Source organism: Nyctereutes procyonoides, unplaced genomic scaffold (assembly GCF_905146905.1).
Source record: "Nyctereutes procyonoides isolate TBG_1078 unplaced genomic scaffold, NYPRO_anot_genome, whole genome shotgun sequence".
NCBI classification, from domain to species: domain Eukaryota; kingdom Metazoa; phylum Chordata; class Mammalia; order Carnivora; family Canidae; genus Nyctereutes; species Nyctereutes procyonoides.
In genome coordinates this window covers 6,667,779-6,694,097 of record NW_026575120.1, presented here as the reverse complement: position 1 = coordinate 6,694,097, position 26,319 = coordinate 6,667,779, and the positions used below count along the sequence as shown (strand labels likewise).

Genomic DNA, 26,319 nt, shown 5'->3' with positions numbered 1-26,319 from the left:
CAGGGCCGTGCTGAGCCGTTCCGTAGCGCGAGGTCACAGGAAGATGCCCTCCTCGGCCCGGGCCGGGGGATCCGGGGATTCGCGGCGCAGTGGGAGGGGAGCGCGGGCGGCGGGCCTCGGAAGTGGCGGCCCCCTCCCGAGGCCCGGCTGCGGAGCGGAGGGGGGCCCCGGGGCCCGGAGGTGAGAGCTCCAGGGAGCCGCTGTGCCGGCAACAAAAGCCGAGCGGAAGGCCGAGCTGGGGGCGGGAAGGACCCCGAGGGTTCCGCGGCCTCCGCTGCCCCCCGGGGGGCGGGGGATCGTGCTTCCAGGCGAGACCCGGAATGAATGCAAGCCTCGGCTCCGCTGCGACCGGCCTCAGGAGCCCCGTCCTTCCCCCCGCTCCGTGGCTCCTTCTCACTAACAAGATTTGGCAAGATGTCGGGCGAATAATTTTTGGCTTCTGTCGCGCCCCCCGCGGCGCGCACAAACCCCCAGCCAAAGGCGGCCTCTGGGCAATTAAATGCCTAAGTCAAACGGGGGGCGGGAAGCAGGCTGCGGGGCCTGGAAAGAGCGCGGGGGGGGGGCGCAAGGCCTCGGGTCTTATTAAATCCTTTGCGCGTCAATTTCTCGGGGTCTAGCTTCGCACCAAGGTAGACCCTAATTGTCATTTCCGGAGAAAGCAACTCACACGTACCGAAGATGGGAGGGGGGGGGACTTTTCGAAAAGCCGAGAACGTTAGGTCCCCTCCCTCCCCCCAGGATTCAATAAACATCTTTAGGAAGCGTGGACGGGAGTGGCAGCCCTGCCTTCCTCCGAGGGAACCACATTCCGGCAATTAATGCCTCCCTCTGGGTCGTAAAGCAACAAACCCAACACCTCGCTCCTGCTGGGCTTGGGGCAGGAGGGCTTTTCCCTTTCATCTCGGGGGCCGGGACTTGCCCACGTTCCCCGGGAAGCTATAAAGCTGATTTAATGGCTCGCGATGAAAATCGATCACGCTAATGCACCAGCTAAGGTCTCGAGGAGTCGCGCTGGTGAAAGGACCGGCCAGGCGGAGCGCGCGCTCAGCCCCGGGGCGAGGAGGTCCCCGGCCGGGCGCGCCGTGCAGCGGGGCCACGTCGCCCGGTCCCCTCCGGTCGGGGGCGGGGTAGGGGGGGGCCTCCGACGCTGCTCAGGGCGAGGCCCGGACGCTCAAACGGAATGAACCCTAAAGCGCGCCCCGGCCTCGCTCAGGCCGGCTGCCCGGCCGCGGGTCGTCTGGGCGCCGAACGCCGCGGCGGCGGGTGGAGTGGCTGCACGGCGACTAGTGCGCGGCGGGCCGGGGCCGGGGCGGGGGCGGGGGCCGGGGCCGGGGCGGGGAAGGCCGGCGGGCCGCGCTCCATTCACAAAGTGCCCGCGCCGCCGCTCGCCTGCCGGGCGGAGGCCGCCTCCCGCTTCCTCTAGGTCTCGGTTTTATGAATGGGCCTGCCGGCGAGCGCCGAGCGCCCTGTTTACTCCGCTCTTTGTGACGTCGCGTTCCCATGACCGGGCGCCAGCGGCCCGCGCTCCATTCAGCGCCGGGGAGGGGCCGGCGGGGCGGGGAGCCGGCGCGGGGGGAGGGCGCGCGGCCCGGAATGGCAGGAGGCGGGGCCTCGGAGGTAGTAATGCCGCGGCCCCCTCCCGGGGAGCGCAGAGGAGCCTTAATACGGCGGGCAGCCCGGGACGGAACTCCGGCCGGGCCGTGCGCGCAGCTCCGGCTGTCGGTGGGGAGCGGCGGCGCCGGCGGCGGGAGCGGCACCGCGGGCAAAATACGATAGAGGCCGGGGCAGGGGGAGCCCGCGGTCCTCTCCCGTAAACACACTCCCTGCCGCCGCCGCCTCCCGGTCCTGCTGCCCGAGGCCGCTCGGACTGCTATGTAACCCGGAGACCGCGGGCGAAGGGGACCGGGGAGAAGAGGTCCGCCCGTGGGGGGCCGAGGGGGCCAAGTTTGCGGCCACTTCTGCGCGCGCCTCCCTGAGCCCCGGCTCGCCCCTGCCTGCAGCCCGGCCGGCCCAGGTGCCCTTCGCCTCCTCGCGCGCCCGGCGACCATGGTGACGGTGGAGGAGCTGCGGGAGATGGACTGCAGCGTGCTCAAAAGGCTGATGAACCGGGAGGAGAACGGTGGCGGCGCGGGCGGCGGCGGCAGCCACGGCGCCCTGGGGCTGCTGAGCGGCGGCAAGTGCCTGCTGCTGGACTGCAGACCGTTCCTGGCGCACAGCGCGGGCTACATCCGAGGCTCGGTCAACGTGCGCTGCAACACCATCGTGCGGCGGCGGGCCAAGGGCTCTGTGAGCCTGGAGCAGATCCTGCCCGCCGAGGAGGAGGTGCGCGCCCGCCTGCGCTCCGGCCTCTACTCCGCGGTCATCGTCTACGACGAGCGCAGCCCGCGCGCCGAGAGCCTCCGCGAGGACAGCACCGTGTCGCTGGTGGTGCAGGCGCTGCGCCGCAACGCCGAGCGCACCGACATCTGCCTCCTCAAAGGTAAACTCGGGCGGCGGCGGCGGCGCGCGGGCGGGCGGCTGGGTGCAGCGGGGCTTGGCGGCCCGCGCCGCGGCGGCCCGGGGAAGAAGTGCCGGGGGGGGGGGGGGCTCGAGGCCGGGAGCATCCCCGCGCGCTCCTTTGTGCGCGCCGGGGCGCGTGGGTTTGCCAGCTTTTTGTGCGTCTGTGTGCGAGTGCGGGTGCGAGCGCCTGAGGTCCTCCGAGACGGAGAGGGTGCGTCTCCCCTGCCACCTGCCAGCCCGTACTCTTGGGGCGCTCTGCGTCTGTGTACACCCCCCAGCCGGCAGGCCTCCGGCCCGGCGACCCCACCGCGATGCCCAGCTGCGGCCCAGGGGGTGCTCCCAAGTGCCGCTGTGCGGGTGGGGACGGGCCCGGCCTGCTGGTTCGGGGTGCCCGGGCCCGCTCCGAGTCCCGAGACCCCGCGAGGGTGAAGAAGGGTGAGCGCCGAGCGGGCCCCGGCCCCGTGAGCGCGGAAAGGAAGCCCGGCTCGCGGACATTGTGCCGAGCTCTGCGTCCCGCCCCCCGCTGCCCGGCTCCGAGCTCCGCCTGGAAGGTGGCCGGCTTCGCCCGCCTCGGGCTAGACCCCAGCTCCGGGGGCGGGGCGGGGGCGGGGGCGCTGAGCCGGCGGGGGACGCGAGACGGGACCGTGCCCCTGGAGTTCAGGCCGCGCGCGACCTTTTGTTCAGACGCGGCTCTCGGCCCTCGGCTCTCGGCTGGCGGCGCGTGCTCGCTCTAAGGGGATCCTGGCGAAACTTCGGGGGACGCGAGTTCTTGTGGGACCTGGAGGCCGGGAACCCCCGGGGGCGGCGCGCCGAGTACCTGGAGGGCCCGTGCGCCGCCCGCACCTGCCTGGCCTGCTGCGGCCGCGGGGGGCGCGGGGGGCGCGGGGCGGCCCGGGGCGGCCCGGGCGCTGCGCCCCTGCCTCCCGCCGCCGCATTCCGCGCATTCCTGCGCCCGCGTCCGGTCCGGCCTCCGTGCCCGGGAGGCGTGTCAGACCCCGGCCTTCAAAGAGCCGCTCCTGGCCCCGCGGGCGCCCTTCGCCTCCTCTCCCCCGTCTCCTTTGCCCCCCGGACCTGCGCCCCCGAGAGGAAGGGAGGTGGTGGCGGGAGCAGGGGCGGAAACCTCTCCCCGCCGCTCTGCCCAGAAGCTCCCCCCGCTCGGGGCCGGCGGGCCCGGCTCGCCCCTGCCGCACAGCGGGGGGCTTTGTTCTCGGCAGTTGTTTCCTGGCCATTTGACCTGTCAGCTGCCGGGGAGGTGCTGCCGTTGACCTTCGGATGAACCACTAAGGCGATTTTGCTGATTTTTCTTTTTCTGCGAGGGCTGCCTTTTGCACCCCCGATCGAGCCTAATCCTCTCTTCTCCCCAGAGCGCTGTAGGAGAAAGTGCCGGGCAGGGGGCGCCCGGACCTGGCCCTCGTGGCCTGCCCGGGCCCGGCGGACGCCCGGCCGGCTCGCTGGGCGCCGGTGCGGGGTGTGGAGCCCGCCTGCCCTCCCCCGCCTGGGGCTACGGTCGCGGCGACCGTGCGAGCGAGGTCCCCGCGCGCCCCGGGGCCCCAAGCCTGCGCCCTCGCCGCGGTCCCCTGAAGGCGGGGCCCTGCCCGGGGCAGCGCAGACCCACGTGGAGTCTGGGTGCGTTTTGTTTTGTTTCTCTTCCTGGAAGGAACCCGGAGGGGATCGCCCTGGGCTTCCGGGCCCGAGGGCACTTAAGCCCCGAGGGAGGGAGGGAGGGAGGCAGGCATAGTTCTACGGTTTCCTTCCTCCGGCTCGGGGCACCTCCCTGGCCCCCCGGGGAGGGCGCGCGGCCCATGGATTCCGGGAGCCGGCGAGGCCGATGCTCTGGGTCAAGCCAGGGGCCTCCCGGGGAAATGACAGCCCCCGAGGAGGACTGGAGCCTCCGAGTAACATGACAGCCCCCTGGCTGTTGGCGGGGCCTCTGGCCAAAGGAAAAGGAGTGTTCGAGGGGCTCTTTCCTCCCTCCCGAGGCCTGCCCCGCTTCCCGGTGTCTGACCTGGTGCGGCCCCCCGGGCAGCGGGAGGCTTCCCCGTCCACATCCGTTAGGGCCTAGGCCTGGGCCGCAGGTGGAACTAACGCCTCCTCGGGAACAGGCCCGGGGAGTAGCCAGGAAAGGTTTGGCTAGGTCTTCTAAGCCAAAGGAAGCCTGCCTTTGGAAGCAGCCCCCCCAAAATGAAGAAGGGGTGATGGTGCTGCTGGTGGTGGTGGTAAGGGGCTAGTCCTGCAGGGATGGTAGGACGGTGGCCAGGGGTAACACGTTCCTATTCTACTTAACCTAGCTTATTTTCATACATGTGCTAAGGAAGAGGCAGTCCTAACACTCTTCCCCTTCCTCCTCTTGGCCCTCTGGTGAAAAGCATCCCTAGTGAGGCCGGGAAGAACGGGGAAGTGTTTGCTCCCACACGGCTGGGAGAGGACAGCATGCCTCCTAAGTTCTGGTGGAGAAGATGTGGGTCCATGGGAGGGCCCTCTGGGGGGCAGGGAACTAAAGGGAACCCGGGAAGAAAAGCCCCGTTGGTTATCTTTAGTAAATGCCCGGATTGGCAGGCGGTTGGCTGATCTGCTTCCCATGGGAGTTGCTCATTTTCATTTCCATGTGAGGGGACTCTGTGTGTGTCTTGTTCCACGGGCGGTTGTGATTGTGGAGTAGAAGTTGCCAGACACTAAGCCGGTGGAAGACCCTATGGTTGGTCTCTGCCAACCTGCAGGGACAGAAGAGCAGCAGAATATTTTCCAGAGTTGTATTATCCTTCCCAGCCAAAAGCTATCCAGTTCTACCAACTAATTGTGTTTAAAAATCTCAGTTTTCTGTTTCTGCCACTTGGAAGGGCAGTAGTTACTCGTGGCGGGGAGTTAACTAATGCCACACGCAAGAATTCACCGTTAGAGTAAATGTTACTTCTGTTAATAAAATGCTGCCTAGCCTTTACATTTCCTCGTATTATCTAAGTTTTGCTAAGAGCAATAACCTAAATCATAACATTTTCTGATCTTTTTGCTAGTAAATGATTCCCATGGGCATAAACCTTTTTTTTCTTTTTAACTTTACCCTCTAAGCTTGCTTTATTTAAAATCTTGTAAGGCATTTTTAGGGAAAGTTTAGAAATCTCAGCTTTTCAGATTTAATTGCAATACACATCTCCCTTGAAGTCCCTTTCTGTTTCCTTCGTAAATCCTCCAACTGGGGTTTTCAACCCTGGTCATTAGACCAGAAAGATCATTTTTCTCACCCTAACGGAAGTCATTCTTTGCGTCTCTTATTTCTCAAATAAGTCAGTCTTATGCAGATTTTAGGTATAAAAACACTACTTTACTTTTCTCCTGTGTAAAATTCATCCGGCTCGACTTTTGTCCGTTTTCATGAGAGTTCTGATTTAAAAGTTGTCCTGGCGCTGTTTTGAGAAAGGGCGATCAGTTCAGATATTCTAGCTTCTTCCTCCTGGAACTCACATATGCTATAGTCCTAAGGCCAAACCAATACAGATGGTGACATTACACTTTCTGTAGAAAACAGCCTGCAAGGCTGGTGATGGAGAGGGGAATGCCCAGCCAGCAGCCCTGGTAACTCTGGTGACCGTCTTGTCTCTCTGTTCCCAGTTGCCCAGCCCATCCTAGCCCCCCGCCCCCGTGAGGTCAGTGGCATCAAACAGCAAACCCCAGGGTGATATGAGGCTGCACACCTCCTCCACCCAAAGAGAAACGGATTAGCTTTTCTTCTTATAGGCCACAATGCCCACCGCAGCCAGAGGTTGAGAGCCTCAGAATTACAGAGTGGTAGGCCTTAAAGATAATCTCCTTCGATTATAATCTATTAAAGAATGACAAGGAATGAAGCAAACTCATTACTTTTTGCATCATTTGATACTGGATGCTTCCAACGTACAGAAGTAACTAAAGATGGGGTGTAGGTACAAATTGAAAGTGAAAACCTCATCATTATTAAGCCTATCACAGCTCCCTTGGGCATGTTCTTGAGGCTCTTAGGAGAAATGGGCTTTTTTTTTTTTTTTAAAGATTTTATTTGAGCGAGGGAGACAGACTCCCTCTAACCCCCCCACCACGTGGGGTTCCATCTCAGGACCCCAGGATCATGACCTGAGCCGAAGGCAGATGCGCTTAATAGGCTGAGCCACCCCGGCGCCCTGAGGGTGGCCTTTTTAAGGAGCCAAGAAATTCCTTTAAAAAATCAGAACATCTGAAACCAGATAGCCAGTTTCCTTACCAGGAGGCAGTTGCCGCCTAACAAAGGAAGTTTGACAGGAAGAAAAGTTCACTCCCAACGGAAGCCAGCGGAAGCCCGCTTGCTGAATGGAGCAGATAGCCCAGAAGTTCTGGGAGGGACCGCAAACCAGACCCAGCTCCAGAGCAACATTAGGTGTCAGCCAGCTGGCGCAGGATGCACGGTAGGTCTGTGCGTGGGGCCTGGAGGGAGAAGCTCACTTAGGTAAAGTTTCAGTACTGCTCAGGATCTACAAGGGTGCTTACTGAATTAACACCCACATCAGGGGAAGTTCTCAAAGGTAAATGACCCCAGACTTCCTTGCTCGGTGGCGTTTGCCTTGTATTGATAAGATGTCAAGAGTAAGCCCCTGGCTGCTGAACGGGTGACATTTCTCAATATTGAAAGGGTAATTGGGAGAGCGACAGCCTTACTACTAAGATCCATGCCCACTGTCATTACCAAATGACTGGCTTCCCCCATCACAGACCCCACTAAGAATCCTACTGTGATGATATGATCCCCACTACATCAGCCTGCCTTTTCTAGAACACCTTCACGCATACCGTCCCAGCCCTGCTTGGATGTGTGGCCAGTGCAGTAAGCTGTGACAGTTGTCTCACTGTCTGAATGTGAGAAAAAGAGTGTGGAGTTCAGCTATGCAGGTAGTTATTCCTCAAGAAAGTTGATGGGGGGTGGGGTTGAGGGGTGGGGTTCTATTCCTTTTTTCTTCTTTCTAGACTCTTTCAAGTTTCAAAATGAAGAAATGTGAGCTTTAAGACTAGAAAGCTTATGAGTAATAAGGACATGGGAAGAACGGGTCAAAATTAGTCAGAATATCTGTCATGGAATTGCATTCTGTTGGACATAGAACAGGTGGAAAGTCATCGGTGTATTTGTCATGAATTTGTATTCAGAAGCTTGCAAGGCAGATCTTAGAGACACCTGCTGTCAGTTTGTAGTTTACAAATAGGTTTGTGACATTTAGGATCACAGAGTATTGGAACTTAAAGAGGATACAGTCTAAAATCCTGACATCATGACCTGTAGGGATACATACAGTCACACTGAAACCAGAGTTCCTTGAAATTATATACCCTCTTTAAATGGGATGCATCCTAGAGGTTTCTATTGTGTTCTATCCCATTAAATAAAATGGGCTGGTCACGATGTCTGTGTGACAACCTGTAGTTTGAAAAGCACTGGAAAGAAGCAGAGTTTGCTGAACTATCAGGAGTGTCCTGTTCAGATACTTTCTGGTTTTGCCTGAAAATTCTGTGTCTTCAATGGAGTGAAACTGGCAGGCTGTGCCTCCCCCAAGAGAACCACCAAGAAGGCAGAGATGGGGACACTGGAGGGTGGGCTTCTTTTTTTGTTTGTTTTTTTAAGATTCTATTTATTTATCCATGAGAGACACACACAGAGAGGCAGAGGCAGAGGGAGAAGCAGGCTCCCTGTGGGGATCTGGATGCAGGCCTCGATCCCAGGACCCCGGGATCATGCCTTGAGTGGAAGGCAGATGCTCAACCACTCAGCCACCCAGGTTCCCCTCAGGGTGGGCTCCTGGTGCCAGACTAGGTGGCTTCAAGGCCAGTGGGCGGAACGCTTGGCCCTGCCCTTCCCTGGGGTGGCCCTATACTTCAGTTGCCTCTTCTTAAAATCCGGTCCAGTCACCTCAAGGGCTGTTGGTTGGACGCTTGTTTGGGAAGAGCTGGGCACATAGCGAGCATTTCCTCATAACAGTGGCTCTCATGTTTACTAATGTGGTCTTGTGGGGCGTGGGCATGAGTGGTTTCCTACCTTGCAGTCTTCTGCCCCTACCCCCCCCCAACAAACACACACACACACACACACACACACACACACACACACGTCCTTGGCCCATCGTTGCCTGTTCTACTCATCCTCACGTCCCGGGCCTGCAGGTCATCCACCTGCAAGAAGGAGCGCCTTTGGCACTGGTCCTGGTAACAGGGCTAGCGACGGCTCAGGAGGGAAAACCCGTTCATCACTGCCCCTGGCCTGGGAGCGGGGATGCTCCTGTCCCGGGAGCAGATCTGCTTCCTCACTTGGTTCCTTTCTGCTTGTTCTTTAGAGATCTGCTGGAGGGGACGGGCTTCAGCAGCAGTACGGTCTCTGTTCCGTGCAATGCTGTTTTCTCCCACTCTGTCCTGTTCCCAGAGGCCTGGGGGGGCGGGGGCGGGTAGGCAGATGACAAGTGGCCCCCCCTCAAGCCTGGCCTGGCCCTGCCCAGTCGGCTGCCTGCGGGCTGACTTAGGATCCACCCAGAGCCAGCGGATGTCCCCGGCGGAGACCGATCCTGGAGCTCAGACCGTGCAATGCCTGCCCTTCTACCGTCTGACTTCCAGATCTCAGGACTCTGCGTGGACAAAAATCCGTAAAGCCCAGGAGGAGAAGGCTGTCCCAAGTCTGGGAAGATGCCAGTAATGCTGGGTCCCCTTGTAGGTGCCAAAAAAGGAAACCGCTTCATTATGTGTCTCCCCGAGGCCAGGTGCAGAGCACTGGCTGTTCCAGTCAGTCCTCCCCGGGCCTGAGGGTTCATCACATTTGCAGGGGAGCCAGAGGCTCAGAGAGGTTCCCTGGCAGCCCCAGGCTGCACAGCTGATGATTTGCTGGGTTGGGATTCAACCCAGACCTGGGAGTCTGACGTGGGTCAGGCTGGTGTCCTGTCCTGGACCTTCTCAGCAGTGGGAAGAAGGCTGTCACCCCCTCCGAGGCCCCTCCCGCTTGCACTGCGGTGGGGAGGGGGCCGTGTTCCTCCTCTCTGGCCTTGCAGCCTGGCCCTGGCACCCCTGTGCCCCCACCACTGGCTTGCCAGCGGGCACTGCTATTCTGCCTGTCTAGGTGATGAGCTTTTGGAGGGCACTCTCCATGCCTTACATTTATTTGGAAAAAAAAATGTATTTGAGTAGCTCAAACTGTCTAAGTATAAACAGATTAGTTTTACTTAAAAATCTTCAAATGCTGTAGAACTATGTAGAGTTAACAAGTAATGGCTTTGCATGTAGGTGTTCACCAGCGGTTTCTCGATTGATCCATTTCCCCTTCCACCTTTCCCAGGGGGATCATTTAACAGAGTTTCCCAGAGTCCTGTCTGGGGGACTGCAGCTGAAGACCTCGCTGGGGGCACCTGGGGGGCTCGGCTGCTTAAGCGTCTGCCTTGATCCCAGGGTCCCAGATCCTCGGGCTCCCTGCTCAGCGGGGAGTCTGCTTCTCCCTGTGGCCCCCCCCCCCACCAAATAAATAAAATCTTAAAAAAAAAAAAACCAAAAAACTCTGCTGGCTCTTCCCCCATCCTCCATTCACTGCATTTGGGGCAGCATGTTCATAGTCTTCCCAGGAAAAAGGGGTGCAAACGGGCAGAAGGGGCGCCCCTGTGCTGAGATGACCACTAAGGCCAACAACACTCTTGAAACTGCCGGTGCCGGTCCCCTCCGGCGGGCACCCCCCCCCCCAGGGGACTCTGGTTATTGGGCCTCAGCAGGAGGAGTGAGGCCGGCGACCCGGGAGACAGCCAGCTATGCCCCTCGGGGGGAACGGAGGGAATGCACAAGAGGGGGGCTCAGAGGAGACGAACGCCCCGCTCCCTTCCTCTGCAAAGCAGTAGCTTTGAGGGTGGGGGGGCGTGGGGGTGGGGCCTCACGGACCCGCTGTCACTGAGCGCGTGCCGGGGTGACCCCCAGCAGGCGGCCTTCCCCACCTGGGGCTCCGCCCGATGGGCCTCTCCCCCACCCCCCTGCGGAAACCGCGGGGAAAATCCCAGCAGCTCCAGCAGCTCCAGCCGCTGCCTGCCGGTAGGTCGTGCTGAGCTCTCGCAGAGCCGCCGGAACTCGGGGCACCAGGGCGCACCCAGGGTGGCGGGGCTCCCGTCTGCCCGCCCCCAGCCCACACCGGGCACGCACCCGACTCCAGGGACCAGTTGACCGATTATCTCTTTTTCTCCTTAAAAGACCTCCCACCCCCGAAGACGATCCCACAGATAACCAGTCACTGCGGAGCTCAGCAACTGGGGGCCCGGGAAACCCTGCCCTGCCCGACCCCGTGTGCAGCAAGAGGGACCTCTGCGTGCGCCCCGTTTCCTCTGATTTGGGGCCCTTGTTGATGGAGCCGCGGAGGCCGGGCGGTTGGCGCCTGTTCTGTGGCCGCGATGAGGAGGGCTGGTGCTGGTGCTGGTGCCGGGCTAGTTGCTTTTTCTCCCTTCTCGCCCACATTGGGGCTCCTCTGCAGAGGAAGGGCGGGGGTTGGGATGAGGGACATCCCTGCAGGCCCCGGGCGGCACCAGGCCGCGTCCATGCGGCCCGCGGACCCACGGTGGCCATCCTGCCTTCCACGCTTTACCAGCACCCTAAGGAGCTGCTGTGCAGGGTCCCATCACCACCCTAAGGAGCTGCAGTGTGCAAGGCCCCGTCTGCAGGCGCCCTGCTCGTCCTCCGTTCTGTATCTGCACCCATACCTAAGGCTCCTTCCCAGAACTTTCCTTCCAGCACTCAGGACGGAGTCTGGGCCCGATGAGGCTCTGTGAAGCCTCCGTTGCCGTTATCGCTGGTGCCACAGCGCCACCCAGTGGCCAGTGTGGGTCCAGCCGGCCCCGGCTTCCCAGCCCCGCTCCTCAGCCCAGGGGTAGCACTTTCTGGATTTCTGCTGGCTTCGTGACCCTACTACCCGGACATGCTTCTCTTTTACAGGTGGTTATGAGAGGTTTTCCTCCGAGTACCCAGAATTCTGTTCCAAAACCAAGGCCCTGGCAGCCATCCCCCTGCTGTGCCGGCCAGCACAGTGGAATCCTTGGACGTGGGCTGCAGCTCCTGTGGAACCCCCCTGCACGACCAGGTAGACTGGGGGCCCGGCGCAATGTGGGGGCAGGGGGGCCTATTTTCAGGTTTCTGCTTTTCAGAGGCTTGGGATGCAGTGCCTCAGGTTAGGGAGAACGCAGGGAGCCCTGCATGTATTGGGGTGGGGTGTTAGGGAGGGTGCATCTGGTCCTCGGGATTCCTGCCTTTCCCTCTTCTTAGCCTCACTTGGAAAAATAATACAAAGACATAACTTTGTGACTTAGCCTCTGGAGTTCCACGCAGACGGGCGAGGAGTGCTGAAAACAGAAGTGTGTGACCTAATGCTTAGAAAGGAGAGGGCACCTCTCTGAAGGCTCATCCCAGGGCCCTGAGGCCACCCCGTCCCCTAAGAAAACCAGCTTAAGCTGCTGCATTTCTTACGAGCCGACTCCTCCTAGCCCTTTCATTTAGATGGAGAGGGAGTGAATTTATGGGGCCCAGGAGCTCTGTTCCTGGATCCCAGATCCTTTGGGTTGATCTGACTCCGAAAATGTCTCGGATTTTGGCCCGTGTTACTTAACACTGCCAAGATCTGTTCTCTTGTCTGTGAGGCCGACAGGACCTGTTTTGAAGGTGCCAAGTGAAGATGTATCCTACATATAAGTCCCTAAACCAACACACCAGGTAGCCTGGTGATTAGGTGTAGATTCATGTTGCCAAGGGTGTGGCAAGGCCAGCGCTGCGGCTGGCACCTCATTGATCAAGGGGCAGGTGCGGCCCACGCTGCCTTACCTGTCCTGACGACTCTGCTCCCAGCAGAGCGCCGTGTAAAGGCGAGAGGAGCCCACTGGGCCTGTCCTCCCGCCACGAGCCCCAGCAGGCTAAGGGGAACCTGGGAGGCCTGAGTCCGCAGGGCTTCTGCACCCCACCCCAGCCCCCGCCCGCCTGGGACCGGCTCCCTCTCCCTGTCCAAGCACCCCCACCTCTTCCCCCGGTTGCCTTCCACTCACGATGTCTGGGGGGCCTGTGCTTTTTCCCTTTCTGGTGCAGGGGGGTCCGGTGGAGATCCTTCCCTTCCTCTACCTTGGCAGTGCCTACCACGCTGCCCGGAGGGACATGCTGGATGCCCTGGGGATCACGGCCCTGTTGAACGTCTCCTCTGACTGCCCAAACCACTTTGAAGGACACTATCAGTACAAGTGTATCCCGGTCGAAGACAACCACAAGGCAGACATCAGCTCCTGGTTCATGGAAGCCATCGAGTACATTGGTAGGTTGGCTCCTGCAGGGCCGGGGAGGCCGGGTGCGGGCGGGTGAGCCGGAACCCCGAGGGCTGGCCTGCCCAAGGAGGGACTTGGGTGGGGGGGCTGTCTCCAGGGCCTTTCTCCCTCTGCCTCTACGGAGGGCTGGCTGGCTGGATGTTGGTGGGTGGGGGATACCAGATGGACTCTCACGCCCGCCACCACTGTTTCCCTTGCACGTCGCCAGATGTGTATATGTTTAAGGCTTTGGGGCAGGGGAGGAGGAGGACAGGTAAAGGGAGAATTGGGTCCTTGGCTTTGTTTGTGCCAGTAGAAATTCTTGAAGGTATGTTGGGGTCTAACCGGCCCGAACCCGGTTTTTCCCAAGCTTGGTGCCTTTGTTTGGTGCCATCTCAAGAGTAGGCCAGAGGGGGTCTAGCTCCCTTCAGCGGGCTGGGGATGTTGGTCCTTGGAGGGGTGTGCCCCTCCCTGCCTGGCCCTGTCCCCTTCCCTGTCCCCCACCCCCCATCCCGCCCCGGCCCGCCCTGACCCGCGCCTCTGCCCCAGATGCGGTGAAGGACCGCCGCGGCCGCGTGCTGGTGCACTGCCAGGCGGGCATCTCGCGCTCGGCCACCATCTGCCTGGCCTACCTGATGATGAAGAAGCGGGTGCGGCTGGAGGAGGCCTTCGAGTTCGTCAAGCAGCGGCGGAGCATCATCTCGCCCAACTTCAGCTTCATGGGGCAGCTGCTGCAGTTCGAGTCCCAGGTCCTGGCCACGTCCTGCGCCGCCGAGGCCGCCAGCCCCTCGGGGCCCCTGCGCGAGCGCGGCCAGGCCACCCCCACGCCCACGTCGCAGTTCGTGTTCAGCTTCCCGGTGTCGGTGGGCGTGCACGCGGCCCCCAGCAGCCTGCCCTACCTGCACAGCCCCATCACCACCTCCCCCAGCTGCTAGGGCCCGAGCCCGGGGCTGGGAGCTCGGCAATAAGGACCTCGGCCCGTCACAAGCCGACAGACAAACCCCCCGACCTAGAGCAATAACGGCCGCCTCCGCGGGCAGGGAACACCTGGGTTTGGTTCGTGTGTCCGTGTTACTTTCCAGATAGGAATTTCTTACCTCATTTTTTTAAGCAGTAAGGCTTGAAGTTATGAAACCCACAGATCCTGGCAAAGGTGCCCACCCAGTTTTACTAAGGGGGGGGGAGGGTAGGGGTGGGTGGGAAAGGTACAAAAAGAAAAGTTTGCCAGAAGTGCCTGGTTCTGTGTGCTTCGTCCTTTTTTGTTCTTGTAACAGGTTTTTTTTTTTTTTTTTTTTTTTTTTGTTGTTGTTGTTTTCGGGGGAGTGGGGGTTCATGTTTTTTTGTTGTTGTTGTTTGTAAAGAAATCTTACAGGACATGGTTTTCCTTTCGAAATCACCAACAGGTGGATAATTATGCTTAATAATAAATAAAAGTATTTATTAAGAATTTGCTCAGAGTATGTAAGTGCAAGGAGTCTAGTGACAGTGAATTTAGGGTGTATTTATGTCCGTGTCCGCGGCGGAGCCCCCTCGCATGCAGCTGTCAGAGCAGTGGGAGCTAGCTGGTACGTCCTAGGTATGGATAGGGTGGCCTGGCGGTCAGCTCACACTGGTAGCCACGGGGAAGCAGGCAGGGTGGGGTGGCAGGAGGAAGAAAGATGACTTTCGGATTCTCTTGAGGCTGGTTGCTGGCCACAGGCACCAGGAAAGCAGGGTGAGGGCCCAATGATACCACCACCTTTTCTTGCACCCCGTAATTCCATTTGGCGGTGGGAGCATTTTCTCCCAGCCTTGCCTGAAGACTTGCAGGTCTTCTGCGATAAATGCCATATCGTATAAGGTGCTCCTGAATAATTGGGTGCAGCTGAGATTTTCCTACAGTGAACCATCGAGCCAAGGCCACTGGGGAAACCAGCTAATAAGACACAGACCCGATGTGAATCCTCTGTGATTGGAAGTACCATCTTCTCTCCTCTGCAGAAATCGGTGTCTTTAATTTTAGAAGGTTTGCTTAGAAGGAAGTCCACCGACAAGTTCTTGCCTTTTTAAAATTCCTGGCTTAGGTGAATATTTTTAAAGGCTCTTGTTTGAATAAAAAGAGGGGAGTGAACACCATGTTTCAGCTCTAGAATGGAAGACGGTGTGAGTACGGAGCTGGCTAGAGTGCGGAGCTGGCTGCTGGGCTTCTATAACGGGCGCCGTGGGCACTCGGGTGCCGTTTCGGAATTCTTTCTTGGGATAATGCCATTTTAAGGAGCCTTTCCAAATGGAGACAAGGCTTTCGGAGGGAGAAGGATGTTTTCTGTGGGTTGGGCTTGGGGGGAGGGAGGAGGGAAGCTACATGTTACTTCGTCTGTAGTAGTGTGGAACGGTGTTGTTCCAGAGTGCCAGCGTAGAGGTATTTGCAAACTTGTCTAGAAATGAGAGCATGTTTGTTTTTTGTTTTTTTGTTTTGGGGTTTGTTTGTGTGTTTTTTTAGCCCCTTGTGAGTCTAAATCTAAATGAACATTCTTGCTCATCCATAAATAACTTCAAGCCTCAACATCAGAATAGTGTTGGAATGCTCTCTCTCATCCTGGCATCTCCGACAGGACCAGGTTCCTTACATTTCCTTCCATAACCATGAACCTGTGTTGGCATCACTCATCCTGCCTTTGTCCAGCCCTGTCTTTGGGTGAGGCCAGAGTTCCCACTTCCTGTTTTCAGAAAAGCCAAAGGCGCCCTCCATCCGTGGGATCTGCTTGGCTGAGTAGGTAGGGGTGAGGTGAGCGGGGTTGGGGTTCCTGGACAGTGGACCTATTTAGAGATGGCACAGTTGGCCGTTCTCACTTTTTCCTCGATTCCTGGAAGTTGCTCTATGTTCTGTGATGAGTGAGGTCCTTTGAGTCCTGCAGCTGAGAGAGCTGTGGGTTCCAACCCCCGATCGGCCTGGGGCGGGCGGGTGGGCGGGCGAGGCTGTTGCAGGCAGAGGGAAGTAACCCGGAACAGACTCACTTTCTCTAGGACAAGTGTACATTTGCCAAAACCTGTGTATCGTGCTTTCCCAGACTGGATTCCAACCACATGGACAGTCGGAGCTCAGGACCAGCCCCAGACATGTCTTTCTCCCTTCTTCCAATTCAAATCTGTCACCATATCCGACTGCTGGTTATAAAGCCATTTCTTTGTAGTTGGTAACAGTGTGAGTCCCAGAACTCTCAGATAAGAGGAAATTGGCTTGATTGGAATGGGGGATTTTTTTTTTTTTTGTCATAATTCTGCCATCAGAAGCCTCTTTGATGACTCGAAATAACTCTACAATGAAGACCCCACCACAGGGTCTGCTCAAATGGCCAGGTGGATTTCAATTGGCATCTCTCCCATGAAGTGATTTCTGGTAATGCAAGATTTCTGTAACGGCCAGAAAGTATTGCCACTTTGACGGATCCTATCAACTGTGCTGTCGGCTACCTTGGATCTTTTCTAGAGACCAAGGGATGCGGTCTGCTCCCTTCTGGAATCTTGTGTGACCCAGGGATGTTTGTGGAGCACCAAGGGTAATGACTTGACTTCCCCATGGAGAAGTCCTAGGCTGAGGCCGCTGTGAGCAGGTGGCTGGCTCATGGCTTTAGTCATCCCTCCCGAGGCCAGTTTGCTCAGGTGCTCCTCCCGGCTGGATTCCAGAGTTTTCAACAAGGTTGCAAAGCCAGGAGAGAAAATTTGAAAAATCTGTGGGCAGAGGGAGGTAGGATGATGGTTGATTCGGATGGGAGTTGGCCACCAAGCCCATAGTATCAAAATGGTGGTTCACCTTGGCTGGCTGTCGGCATGGGCTGGGGAGTTCTGAAAACCTTATTACCAGGCTATCCCGGGGCAATGAAACCAGGATTTCTGGAGCTGGGACCCAGGTGTCCGTGTGCTTCAAAACTCCCTAAAGGCTTCCTTTCCATGTGTGGCCAAGGTAGGGAAGACCTCCTTGCTTTCTGGAGGGCTAGGTGCTGTTGGGGCGGATCTTAATAACCCAGAACTAGCTGGTCTCACAGAAACCACAGCCAAGGGTTTGTCACTGGCTCAGCAGGTCTCGCCGCCAGTCCCAGCCCGGCTGAGGGACAAGATGGTTTCTCTGAGGAGCGCAAGGAGCATGCGATCTCTCAATCAGGGCACCTACCATGCTCCTCCAAAGGCAGCTGATCTATGGAGAATTGTGAGGGAACCGAATACAGTGTCTGGAGGTTGGGATTTTTCCTTCAGTGTTCCCTGTCTAGCAAGAAAGATGGGGGAGTTTCACCTCTTGAAGATACCCCTGCCCCCCCAGGAGCACCCTGCCCATCCTTAGAGCTAATGAGTCATATGAGGAAGAGGCTTCTTCAAGACAGAGCAATGCAATACTTGTAACTTTTGTAAATAGCCCCATCTTTCAGAGTGCTGTCATTTCTACATTTGATATGCTTGTATTTCTGTAGGATGTATATAGTTTAGGGGATTTTGTTTGTTTCATTTTGTTTTTTAGAACAGTCGACATGTCTTTTTATTTATTGCTTGAAAAAAGATCATTTGAAGAAAAATAAATACGTTTTCAACCATGTCTGGCCTGGTTTATCCTTTCCTTAAAAACTGCACTGCTGTGATGACTTGGAAGGGAACCAAAGAAGGTCTGGGGCGTTTGATAATCCTGTGCACCTAGCGACATCCATGGTAATAGTAGACTGTCTGGCAAAATCAGCGAGCCCAATTTTGCTCCCTGAACACCACCCAGGGACAGTGACTGGAGCAGGCTGACCTGCATCTCTAAGAACCTGGTTTCTCCAGGCAGAGCCTCTGATGGGAAGAAATAATTGAAGCATAAGAGACAGAGAGTTCCTTCATCTGAGAATCTGCTTCTGGCCAGGCACACGATGGCTCCTTGGCTTTGGAGAAGTCTATCAAAGGGCCTAAGCACAAGGTGACATGTAAAGCGTTACCCTGCTCGGACACCCCTCCTCACCTGGCTCACACAGAATCCTAGGAAATTTTCCTGACTTCATAGTCCATTGGGATCATGGAAATTAGCAATATTTTTCAGTATTGTTACTATTATTCAAGGCCAGATGGGAAAAAATACATGGATTTAAGTCCGTGTTCCCCAGGGCTGATCTGTGGATTGCTTGTATCAAATTCTGGTACGAATTTCCCAAGTCGTAAACCAAAAACATGCTAGCAAACATGCATTCCCACTGAATCACTGTTATTTAACATTCTGGAAGCACCAGCCAATGTGATTGACACCTGAAAAAAAATGAGATATAATTTGGAAAGTGGGAAGCCAAGTTTGCAGATGATGGGTGTCCGAGAAGCCAGAGAATCAACTGAAAGTCCATCAGGAATAAGAGGATTCAGTAAGTGCTTGATTGTGAAGTGATTATGAAAAAATAGCTCTCCTAGGTAAGAAATAGCAATTAAAAATAAAAGAGAAGTAGTAGATCCCACTTCCAATATAATTTCAAGATGAAAAGCCTACAATAAACTTAACCAGAGATAGGCAAGAGACCCATATGTGGCCATGGTAAGGCCCTCCCTACCAAGGGACGTAAAAGAACTCTTGAAAAAAGCAAAGGATGTATTACGCTCTCAGATACACAGAATACTGAAAAGATATTCTCTATAAATTAATTTACATTTAATGTGATCTCAAAACAACCGGGTTTTTGAGGAACATGGCAAAATGATCCTTATTTCACCTAGGGATCTAAATCTGCAGAAATAGGCAGCACAACTGATAGAGTACATGGGAGAGACTCAAGGTGGGGGGATGGGATTTATAGCTTCTGTGCTGTGGGAGATGACTTAAAAACTAGGGATTTGGGGGCCCACCTAAAGACTCATTCCCTACAGACTCCCACAGGCGATTTCTGATTTCCAGCTAGTTCACGAATGCCTGAAACAGCTCTGTCTTCCATCACCCTTCCTTTTGACCCCCAGACCAGAACTTTCAATTACTGTCACTCTTACTTTGACGATACCCAAGGACTTCATTGTGTAAACCAATAACCACGTAATTTTGCTCATGAGTTTGTGGATTAGAAACTAGGGAAAAGCTCTGCCGAGTAGTCCTCCCCGGGAGTCTCTCAGGTGGTCACAGGCAGCGATGGCGCTCGTGCTGCTGTCATCTGAAGGTAGTGAGGCTGGGCATCCAAAATACATGCTCGAATGACTGGCAGTCAATGGCTTTCAGCTGAGAGCTCAGTGGTGACAGTCACCTGGAGCGCTGACACTCGCCCTCTCCCCGGAGCAGTCAGATTTCTCACAAGACAGATCAGAGCTCCGGCGGGAGGGTTTCAGCCAACACCTCTTTTTATGATCTGGTTTCAGAAGTCACAGGATGTCACTTCCTACTATGTTGGTTGAAACGTGTCAACCTCTCAGACTCAAGAAAACCTGAAAATGCAAGTTTCACTCCTAACCTAGAGACATTTGTCATCTAAGATCTCTTCCAAGGACCGAAAGAGCTTTCAAACCATAATGTATAGTATCAGCGGCCCCATCTGATCCAGAAAACATCACAGGATACACCTATTCTTAGATAAAGAAATGCTAGAAAGTAGGAAGCTGTAAAAAACAATCCAAGGAGGGAGTGGAGGGGGGAGGGTTGGAAGTCCCCACTGATTTCACAGGACCCCCGCCTCCCCCCTGAGAGTTCACCTTTTTACATCTGAGTCCACCCAAGGTGTCTTTCCGGCTCCCCACTGAGTGGCACAGAGATCAACCCAGTGCCTGATAGGGAGGACAACTGGCTAGAGAGAGTATGTGCTGGAATTCTCCGCCAGCAGAATACAGAGCTGAAACTGTCCGGCAGCCGGTTGAGGCAGGTGACCTGTGTAGCTCTGGGGTCTCTGGGTAAGACATTCCCATGAACCCGTGACCCCCAAATTCCTTCCCCTGCTTCCCTTGAGCACACACAGTGCCGTGAGGGTGGGGAGGTTTGGACTGCATTTTCATCCAAGGATTCGGAACATCCATCGAATGGGTTCTCAGACAAGACCTGAGTAGGACAAGCCAGCTCGGACCAACTTCCTTCTCCATGAACCTAAAAGAGCCAAGTTGAGCAAGCCAGCCCCACACTAAGCTATCTTCCTCGTTGCTGGTAGAGAAGGGAAGGGAAGGACTTTGTGGCAGGAGAAAGAACAAGAAAAACGTGTTCATCTTGAGGCATAGGACCCTCTTGTCCAGGGATGTGCTGAGTTCTGACCAGCCAGAGGGGCGTCCTCTTCCTGTGAGAGATGTTTGTTAGCAAAAGTGTGCATGGGCAGCAGTGGATGAGAAACAGTGAAAAGGCTCCATTTGTCCAACACACATCTTTAGGAGGAGAGGCCTTTATTATTATTTTTTAAAAATTGTATCTATTTATTCACGAAAGACACAGAGAGAGGCAGAGACCTAGGCAGAGGGAGAAGCAGGCTCCAGGCAGGGAGCTGGATGTGAGACTTGATCCCGGGACTCTGGGATCAGACCCTGGGCTGAAGGCAGACGCTCAACCACTGAGCCACCCGGGTGTCCCAAGGAGAGGCCTTTACAGGACCATCTTCTGTTACCCTTGAGATTGGGGATTTCATAACCGTCCGTCCCCTGAAGGTTCTGTTCAGCTTCTGGATCCACCGTCTAGGTGGTGCGCACTTTATCTCCAGCAATTAGCAAAGGCCCCATGGCAGCCCTGGGAACCTCGGTGCTGCCAGCACAGATGGAACAGGGCACCAGGATGGTCTGGAACAGCGCTCGGACCTCCCGTGAGAGCAGGGAATCGAGTCTTAGCAGAGCGGGAACTGAGGGACTTGGCTCCTACACGGTGTCGCAGGGAAGTTCAGGGGGAGGCTACTGAACTTGGCCCTGAGGCTCCGGGCAGGCGCCTCCCATCAGAGTCCCACGCTGATCTTGTGTCACCTCTTTGGCAGTGGTTGGACGACTCGTAAATTTAGTAAACCTAAGAATCACTGAACTGCGCACTGAAAATGGGTAAAACTTTATAGCATATAAATTATATCCCAATAAAGCTGCTTGGTGATTAACATATGGAAATGTGCTCACTGCCCCAAACTTCAAAGAACAAATAGGTGAGAATAAAATTGGAACGATTCTCTTCCATATCCCTGCCCTGCATCCCACTTCTGTTAACTTTCGGCAACCAAAATGAGCTGTTTGGTGTAATTACTCTGAGACTCTTATTCACGTGTTGTATAAATGTATGTGTTTGACAGGATGATATTGTTACCAGAAGTTTCCCTCTGGCTGTTCCTTGTTACCCCTGCCCTGTGCTCAGTTTGATCACCTAGACATTTACTCTCACTGCCCGGGGTCAGGGATGGCACCGGCCCGGATGCAGAACCTAAGGAATCACATTCTTGGCTTCTGAGTTGCGAAGGAATAAAGCACTAGAATTGAGAGAACGTGTCTTTGCTCAGTCTGACCCTCCTGCCCTAGGGGATGGTGGCGGACACGTGTTGATCCGCACACAGCCTGCCTTTTCACTTTAACAGCAAACTCTTGGAGATATCCTGTGTCTGTGTATCGGTTCTCCTTCATCTTTTTTTTTTTTTTTTAAGAAAGGGTGGGTGGGGGAGGGGCGGAGGGAGAGAAAGAATCTCAAGCAGACTCCTTTGCTGAGCGCGGAGCCTGATGCAAGGCTTGATCCCACCACCCTGAGATAATGACCTGAGCCTAAATGAAGAGTTGGATGCTTAACTGACCCAGCCAGCTTTTCAGTGGCTGCATAATATTTTATAATAGTATCAACCAATTATTTTTTAAATAGTATGTAATTTCACTTTTTATTTTCTTCGTTAGCTAAAAAATGGTATAGGGGCATGTTTTTAAACCCCCAAGTGGCTAGCTTTTTGTTTTTTAACTACTCTATGTGATGGGTATAGTCTTTTTCTATTTTGAAGACATCAAATGCTCATCCCATCAAGTGCCCTCCTTAGTACCTGTCACCTGGTCGCCCCATCCTCCCCTCCTCTTCCCCTTTGCAGCCCTGTTTGTTTCCCAGAGTTAGGAGTCTCTTATGGTTTGTCTTCCTCTCTAATTTTTCCCCACTCAGTTTCCCTGATGGTTATAGTCTTACTGCTGTGGTCAGAGAATGTGATATGTCTGATAAAAGTGTATGTGATGTTTAGATTTATGCAATCTCTCCCCCCCACACACTCAAATATTCATTTTGTCATAAAACTTCCTGGGTTAATCTGATAGGCAAGTTTCGTTAATTTACTGTTTTAACCTGTGCTTCTTTTCTCCTGAGATAGAACACTTGTATGTATTCAGGAAACATTTGTATTTTTTTCAATGAACTGTGTGTTTGTAACTGTCTTTTTTTATCTTATAGATTTTCAGGAACTCTGTTCTGTATGAAAGAGATTAGCCCTTGTCTCTAGTATAGTATGGATTGCAAACATTTTCCATTTGTCTTTTGTCTTTGCTTATAATAGGCATTTTTTCTTTCTTTCTTTTTTTTTTTTTTAACAAATACCTATTTTGAGTCCCTGCTTTCAGTTCTCTTAGGTATATACTATCCTGCCTGATTTTTAATTTCTTTTTTTTTTATTCTCCCTTACTTTGAAGACTATTTAGACAGAGAACAAAGCCACTTGCCCTGTGGTTGGGTTCCTACTTGCACTTACTGTAATACCCTGGGGAGCCCCCGGGGGAAGGGCTTGTCTGGCTTTACTGTTTCCTTTTCCTCATAATCCTCCTGGGTCTCAACTTTGGAGCACTAGTCTATAAAATCCAGTTTTGAGTCCAACAGAATTTTCTGCTTTTCTCCTTAATTCTCCCCAGTTTAAAACTAATTGAAAATACTAGGATTCTTTTTTTTTTCTTTTTTTAAGATTGTATTTGAGAGAGAATGAGAGCCCGTGTACGAGCACCACCAGGGGCACACCAGAGAGAGAGGGAAAAGCAGACTCTCCGCTGAGTATAGAACCCGATGTGGGGCTCCATCCCAGGGCCCCAGGATCATGACCTCAGCCCAAGGCAGACACTTAACTGACAGAGCCACCCAGGCATCCCTGAAAATACCAGGATTCTTTAACATGTTTTTTTTTTTTTTTTAAGATTTTATTTATTTATTCGAGAGAGAGAGAGAGAGAGAGAGAGAGAGAGAGAGAGAGAGAGAGAGAGAGGTAGAGACACAGGCAGAAGAAGCAGGCTTATACAGGGACCCTGACGTGGGACCCGATCCCGGGACTCTAGGATCATACCGAAGGCAGGTGCTAAACCGCTGAGCCACCCGGGGATCCCGTATTTCTTTCTTTCTTTCTTTCTTTCTTTCTTTCTTTCTTTCTTTCTTTCTTTCTTTTTTGGGGGGAGATCCCCTCTTTAACACCAATCACCTCCTAGAAGTCAAAGGAGGAGTTAGGTTGTAATTAACTATTTTTATTTAATATTTCTTCTTGTGCCTCTATAGGCTTCCTGGCTCTATTAAAAAAGAAAGTCTATCCATGTACCATTTATCTATTGATCTATCCATACTTAGCTAGAACACGTTTCTATCCTCATCTCTCTTTAAAAATAAACTGGGGATCCCTGGGTGGCGCAGCGGTTTGGCGCATGCCTTTGGCCCAGGGCGCGATCCTGGAGACCCGGGATCGAATCCCACATCGGGCTCCCGGTGCATGGAGCCTGCTTCTCTCTGCCTGTGTCTCTGCCTCTCTCTCTCTCTCTGTGTGACTATCATAAATTAAAATAAAAAAAAAATAAAAATAAACTGAGTTTTTAACAGCAGTTTTAGATTTACAGCAAAACTGAAAGGTACAGAGATTTACCATGTATGGTCCGTCCCCCCACGTGTGGCCCCCCTTGTCAGCATCCCCCACCAGGGTGGCACATTTACTCGTGGACGAAACTGCACTGACACATCCTAATCACCCAAAGTCCATAGTTTACATTAGGGTTCACCCTTTGGGCCTGTTCATGCCACGGGTTTGGACACGTGTGCACCATCACGATACCCTAGAGTATTTTCATTGCTCTACGAAGCTCCTGTGCTCCACCTGCTTCTCCCTCTCTTCCCACCTGTCCCCTGGCATTCACTGACCTTTTCACTGTCTCTAGAGCTTTGCCTTTTCCAGAATGTCATGTAGTTGGAATCATACAGTGCACAGCCTTTTCAGATTGGCTTCCTTTTCATTTTTCATTTTCATCTAAGTCTCCTTGTCTTTTCATCGCTTGAAAGCTCATTTCGTTTTAGAGCCAAGTAACACCCCATTGTCTGGATGTGTCGCAGCTTATTTGTTTTCTGCTGAAGGACGCCGTGGTTGCTTTTACGCTGTTGCAGTTCTGAATAAAGCTGCTATAAACATCAGCGTGCAGGGTTTTGTGTGGACACAGTTTTCAGCTCCTTTGTGTAAACACCAAGGAGTACAAGTGCTGGGTTGTATGGTTATGAGTATGGAAGAAACTTGCCAAAGCATCTCTGATTATACTGTTTTCCGCTCCCACCAGCAACGAATGAGAATGAGAGTTCTCGCTCCCCCCATCCTCGCCACATTTGGGATTTCGGGCCACCCCAACAGGTGTGCAGCGCTTTCTCATTGTTGCCTTAGTTTGCATTCACTTAAGGCCTCTCCGTGGAACCTCTTTTCTTATGCTTACCTGCCATCTGTTTATCTTCTCTGGCCAGGTGTCTGTTGGGACCTTTGGCCTGGGCTTTATTAGGCTTGTTCCATTTCTTAATACCGAGCTTGAAGAACTCCTTGTATATTTTGGATAGTGGTACTTGATCAGATGCGGCTTTAGCAAATATTTCCTCCCGGGCTGTGGCTTGTCTTCTCATCTCTGCAGTGTCTTTCACAGAAATTTTTACATTTTAATGAAGTTTAGCCTATCAGTTTCTTTCTTTTGTGGATCATGCCTTTGATGTTGAATTTTAAGAAGCCATTGTGAAAGACTGCCAAAAAACTGCTCGAATAAATGAATTCGGTAGCAAGGGGGATACGAAATTAGCATACAGAAGTCGATTGCATTTCTACACACAATAAGAACTGTCAGAAAGAAATTTAAAAGACAATCCATAATTTTGGTTTTCTAACACTGGCAATAACCACAGGGAAAACCCGAGTCTGGTGGCATCTGGAATCCGATCTTCTCACACTGATGATACAAAGGCAGGTAGTAGAGTCATCAAGGGGTTTTCTTTTTTTTTTTTTAATTTTTTTAAATTTTTATTTATTTATGATAGTCACACACACACACACACACACACACACACACAGAGAGAGAGAGAGAGAGAGAGGCAGAGACACAGGCAGAGGGAGAAGCAGGCTCCATGCACCGAGAGCCTGACGTGGGATTCGATCCCGGGTCTCCAGGATCACGCCCTGGGCCAAAGGGCGCTAAACCGCTGCGCCACCCAGGGATCCCACCAAGGGGTTTTCATTCCCACTTAAACGCGGCACCTTGGAACTTCAGATGCAGTCAGGTTTGGTGCCCAGCAACAGGTGCCAACGTCTATACTGGAAAGAATTCTGGTACATAAATTAGATGGTTTCACCTCTGAGCCTCCATTTCTCTAACTGTAAAATAGGGATTACTAATGACAATGTATGCATAAAGTACCTGGTTCATCATCATGTTGCAGGAATTCTCTGCCTTCAGTGCGTGTGGTTTGTGGTCCTGCCACTTCGAAGGATGAAGAGATCAGATGAAGAGCGATGGGCAGCAAAGCGGTTTATTGAGCCAAAGTATAAAGCTCCTGGAGAGGGAGGGGGCCTGAGAGTGTTGCCCCTGGAGTTTCTAAGTTCAGGGGTTTTCTAAGCCCTGTGGCAGAGCTATCACAAGCCATCAGGGTGTGCTGAGTCACGCCAAATCAGGCTTTGGTCACGTATCTTTTAGGTTAACGTCAACGTGCGGATGGTCTTTTTTGCTGACATCCGGGGCCTTAGGTCTTCACGGCCCCTTGCCCGTGATAGTGACAAACACCTCGTGGTTGATTGCCTTAGTTTAGAACATTTCGCAGAAGTCATTTCTGCAAAGGCTGCAAAGCAGAATGCTAGTGTGGTCTGGTCTGAGCTAAAAACACGTCAGTGCTGTTTGATTTTAGCTCCATATCTTTTGGGGGCCCCTGGCCCTAACTATCCACCCCACTCCTAACACTAAGGGCTCAGTGATAGGTATTGCTGTTTGCAGGGTTATTAGCATGCTTTCAGGTACTTATGTCTCCTGTGACTCTAACACTCCCTCTGCCAAAGAAGTTATGGATAAAATTCTAGTTTCCAATTGGCTACCTATACATGAATCACTAGGCACAGAGAAAAAAGAATGGAAGAAAAAGAAACAATTTCCTTAGCAGTATGAGCCAGGCAGCATGCGGCGTAGCTGAAGTTTCCCATCGCAGGAGGTAGGTCTCTGCGGGGAAAGTGCAGGGAGGGAGGGTGCACAGCAGGCTGCAGGGCCTCAAGCAGCCCACGACCCTTCCCCGACCCTTCCCCACAGAGCTATTTCTAAAGGGAGCTGGTGCTTCTCCTGCAAGTGCTGTACTTGCCCAACTCCCATGCGGGTTTGGAGGTGTGGGTAAGGCCCCCACCAGCACAGATCTCAC

At 54.0% G+C, this 26,319-nt stretch overlaps 1 protein-coding gene across 1 annotated transcript; it reads left to right on the top strand.

Moving 5' to 3' along the window:
• The first annotated feature begins 1,682 nt into the window (after nt 1-1,682).
• Nucleotides 1,683-13,949, top strand: DUSP4 (dual specificity phosphatase 4). Its single transcript, XM_055335449.1, is given in 5 exon segments — nt 1,683-2,479; nt 11,434-11,505; nt 11,508-11,578; nt 12,571-12,790; nt 13,329-13,949. Coding segments are annotated over 5 exon segments (1,182 nt in total). The 5' UTR covers nt 1,683-2,046; the 3' UTR covers nt 13,715-13,949.
• Nucleotides 13,950-26,319: the final 12,370 nt, after the last annotated feature.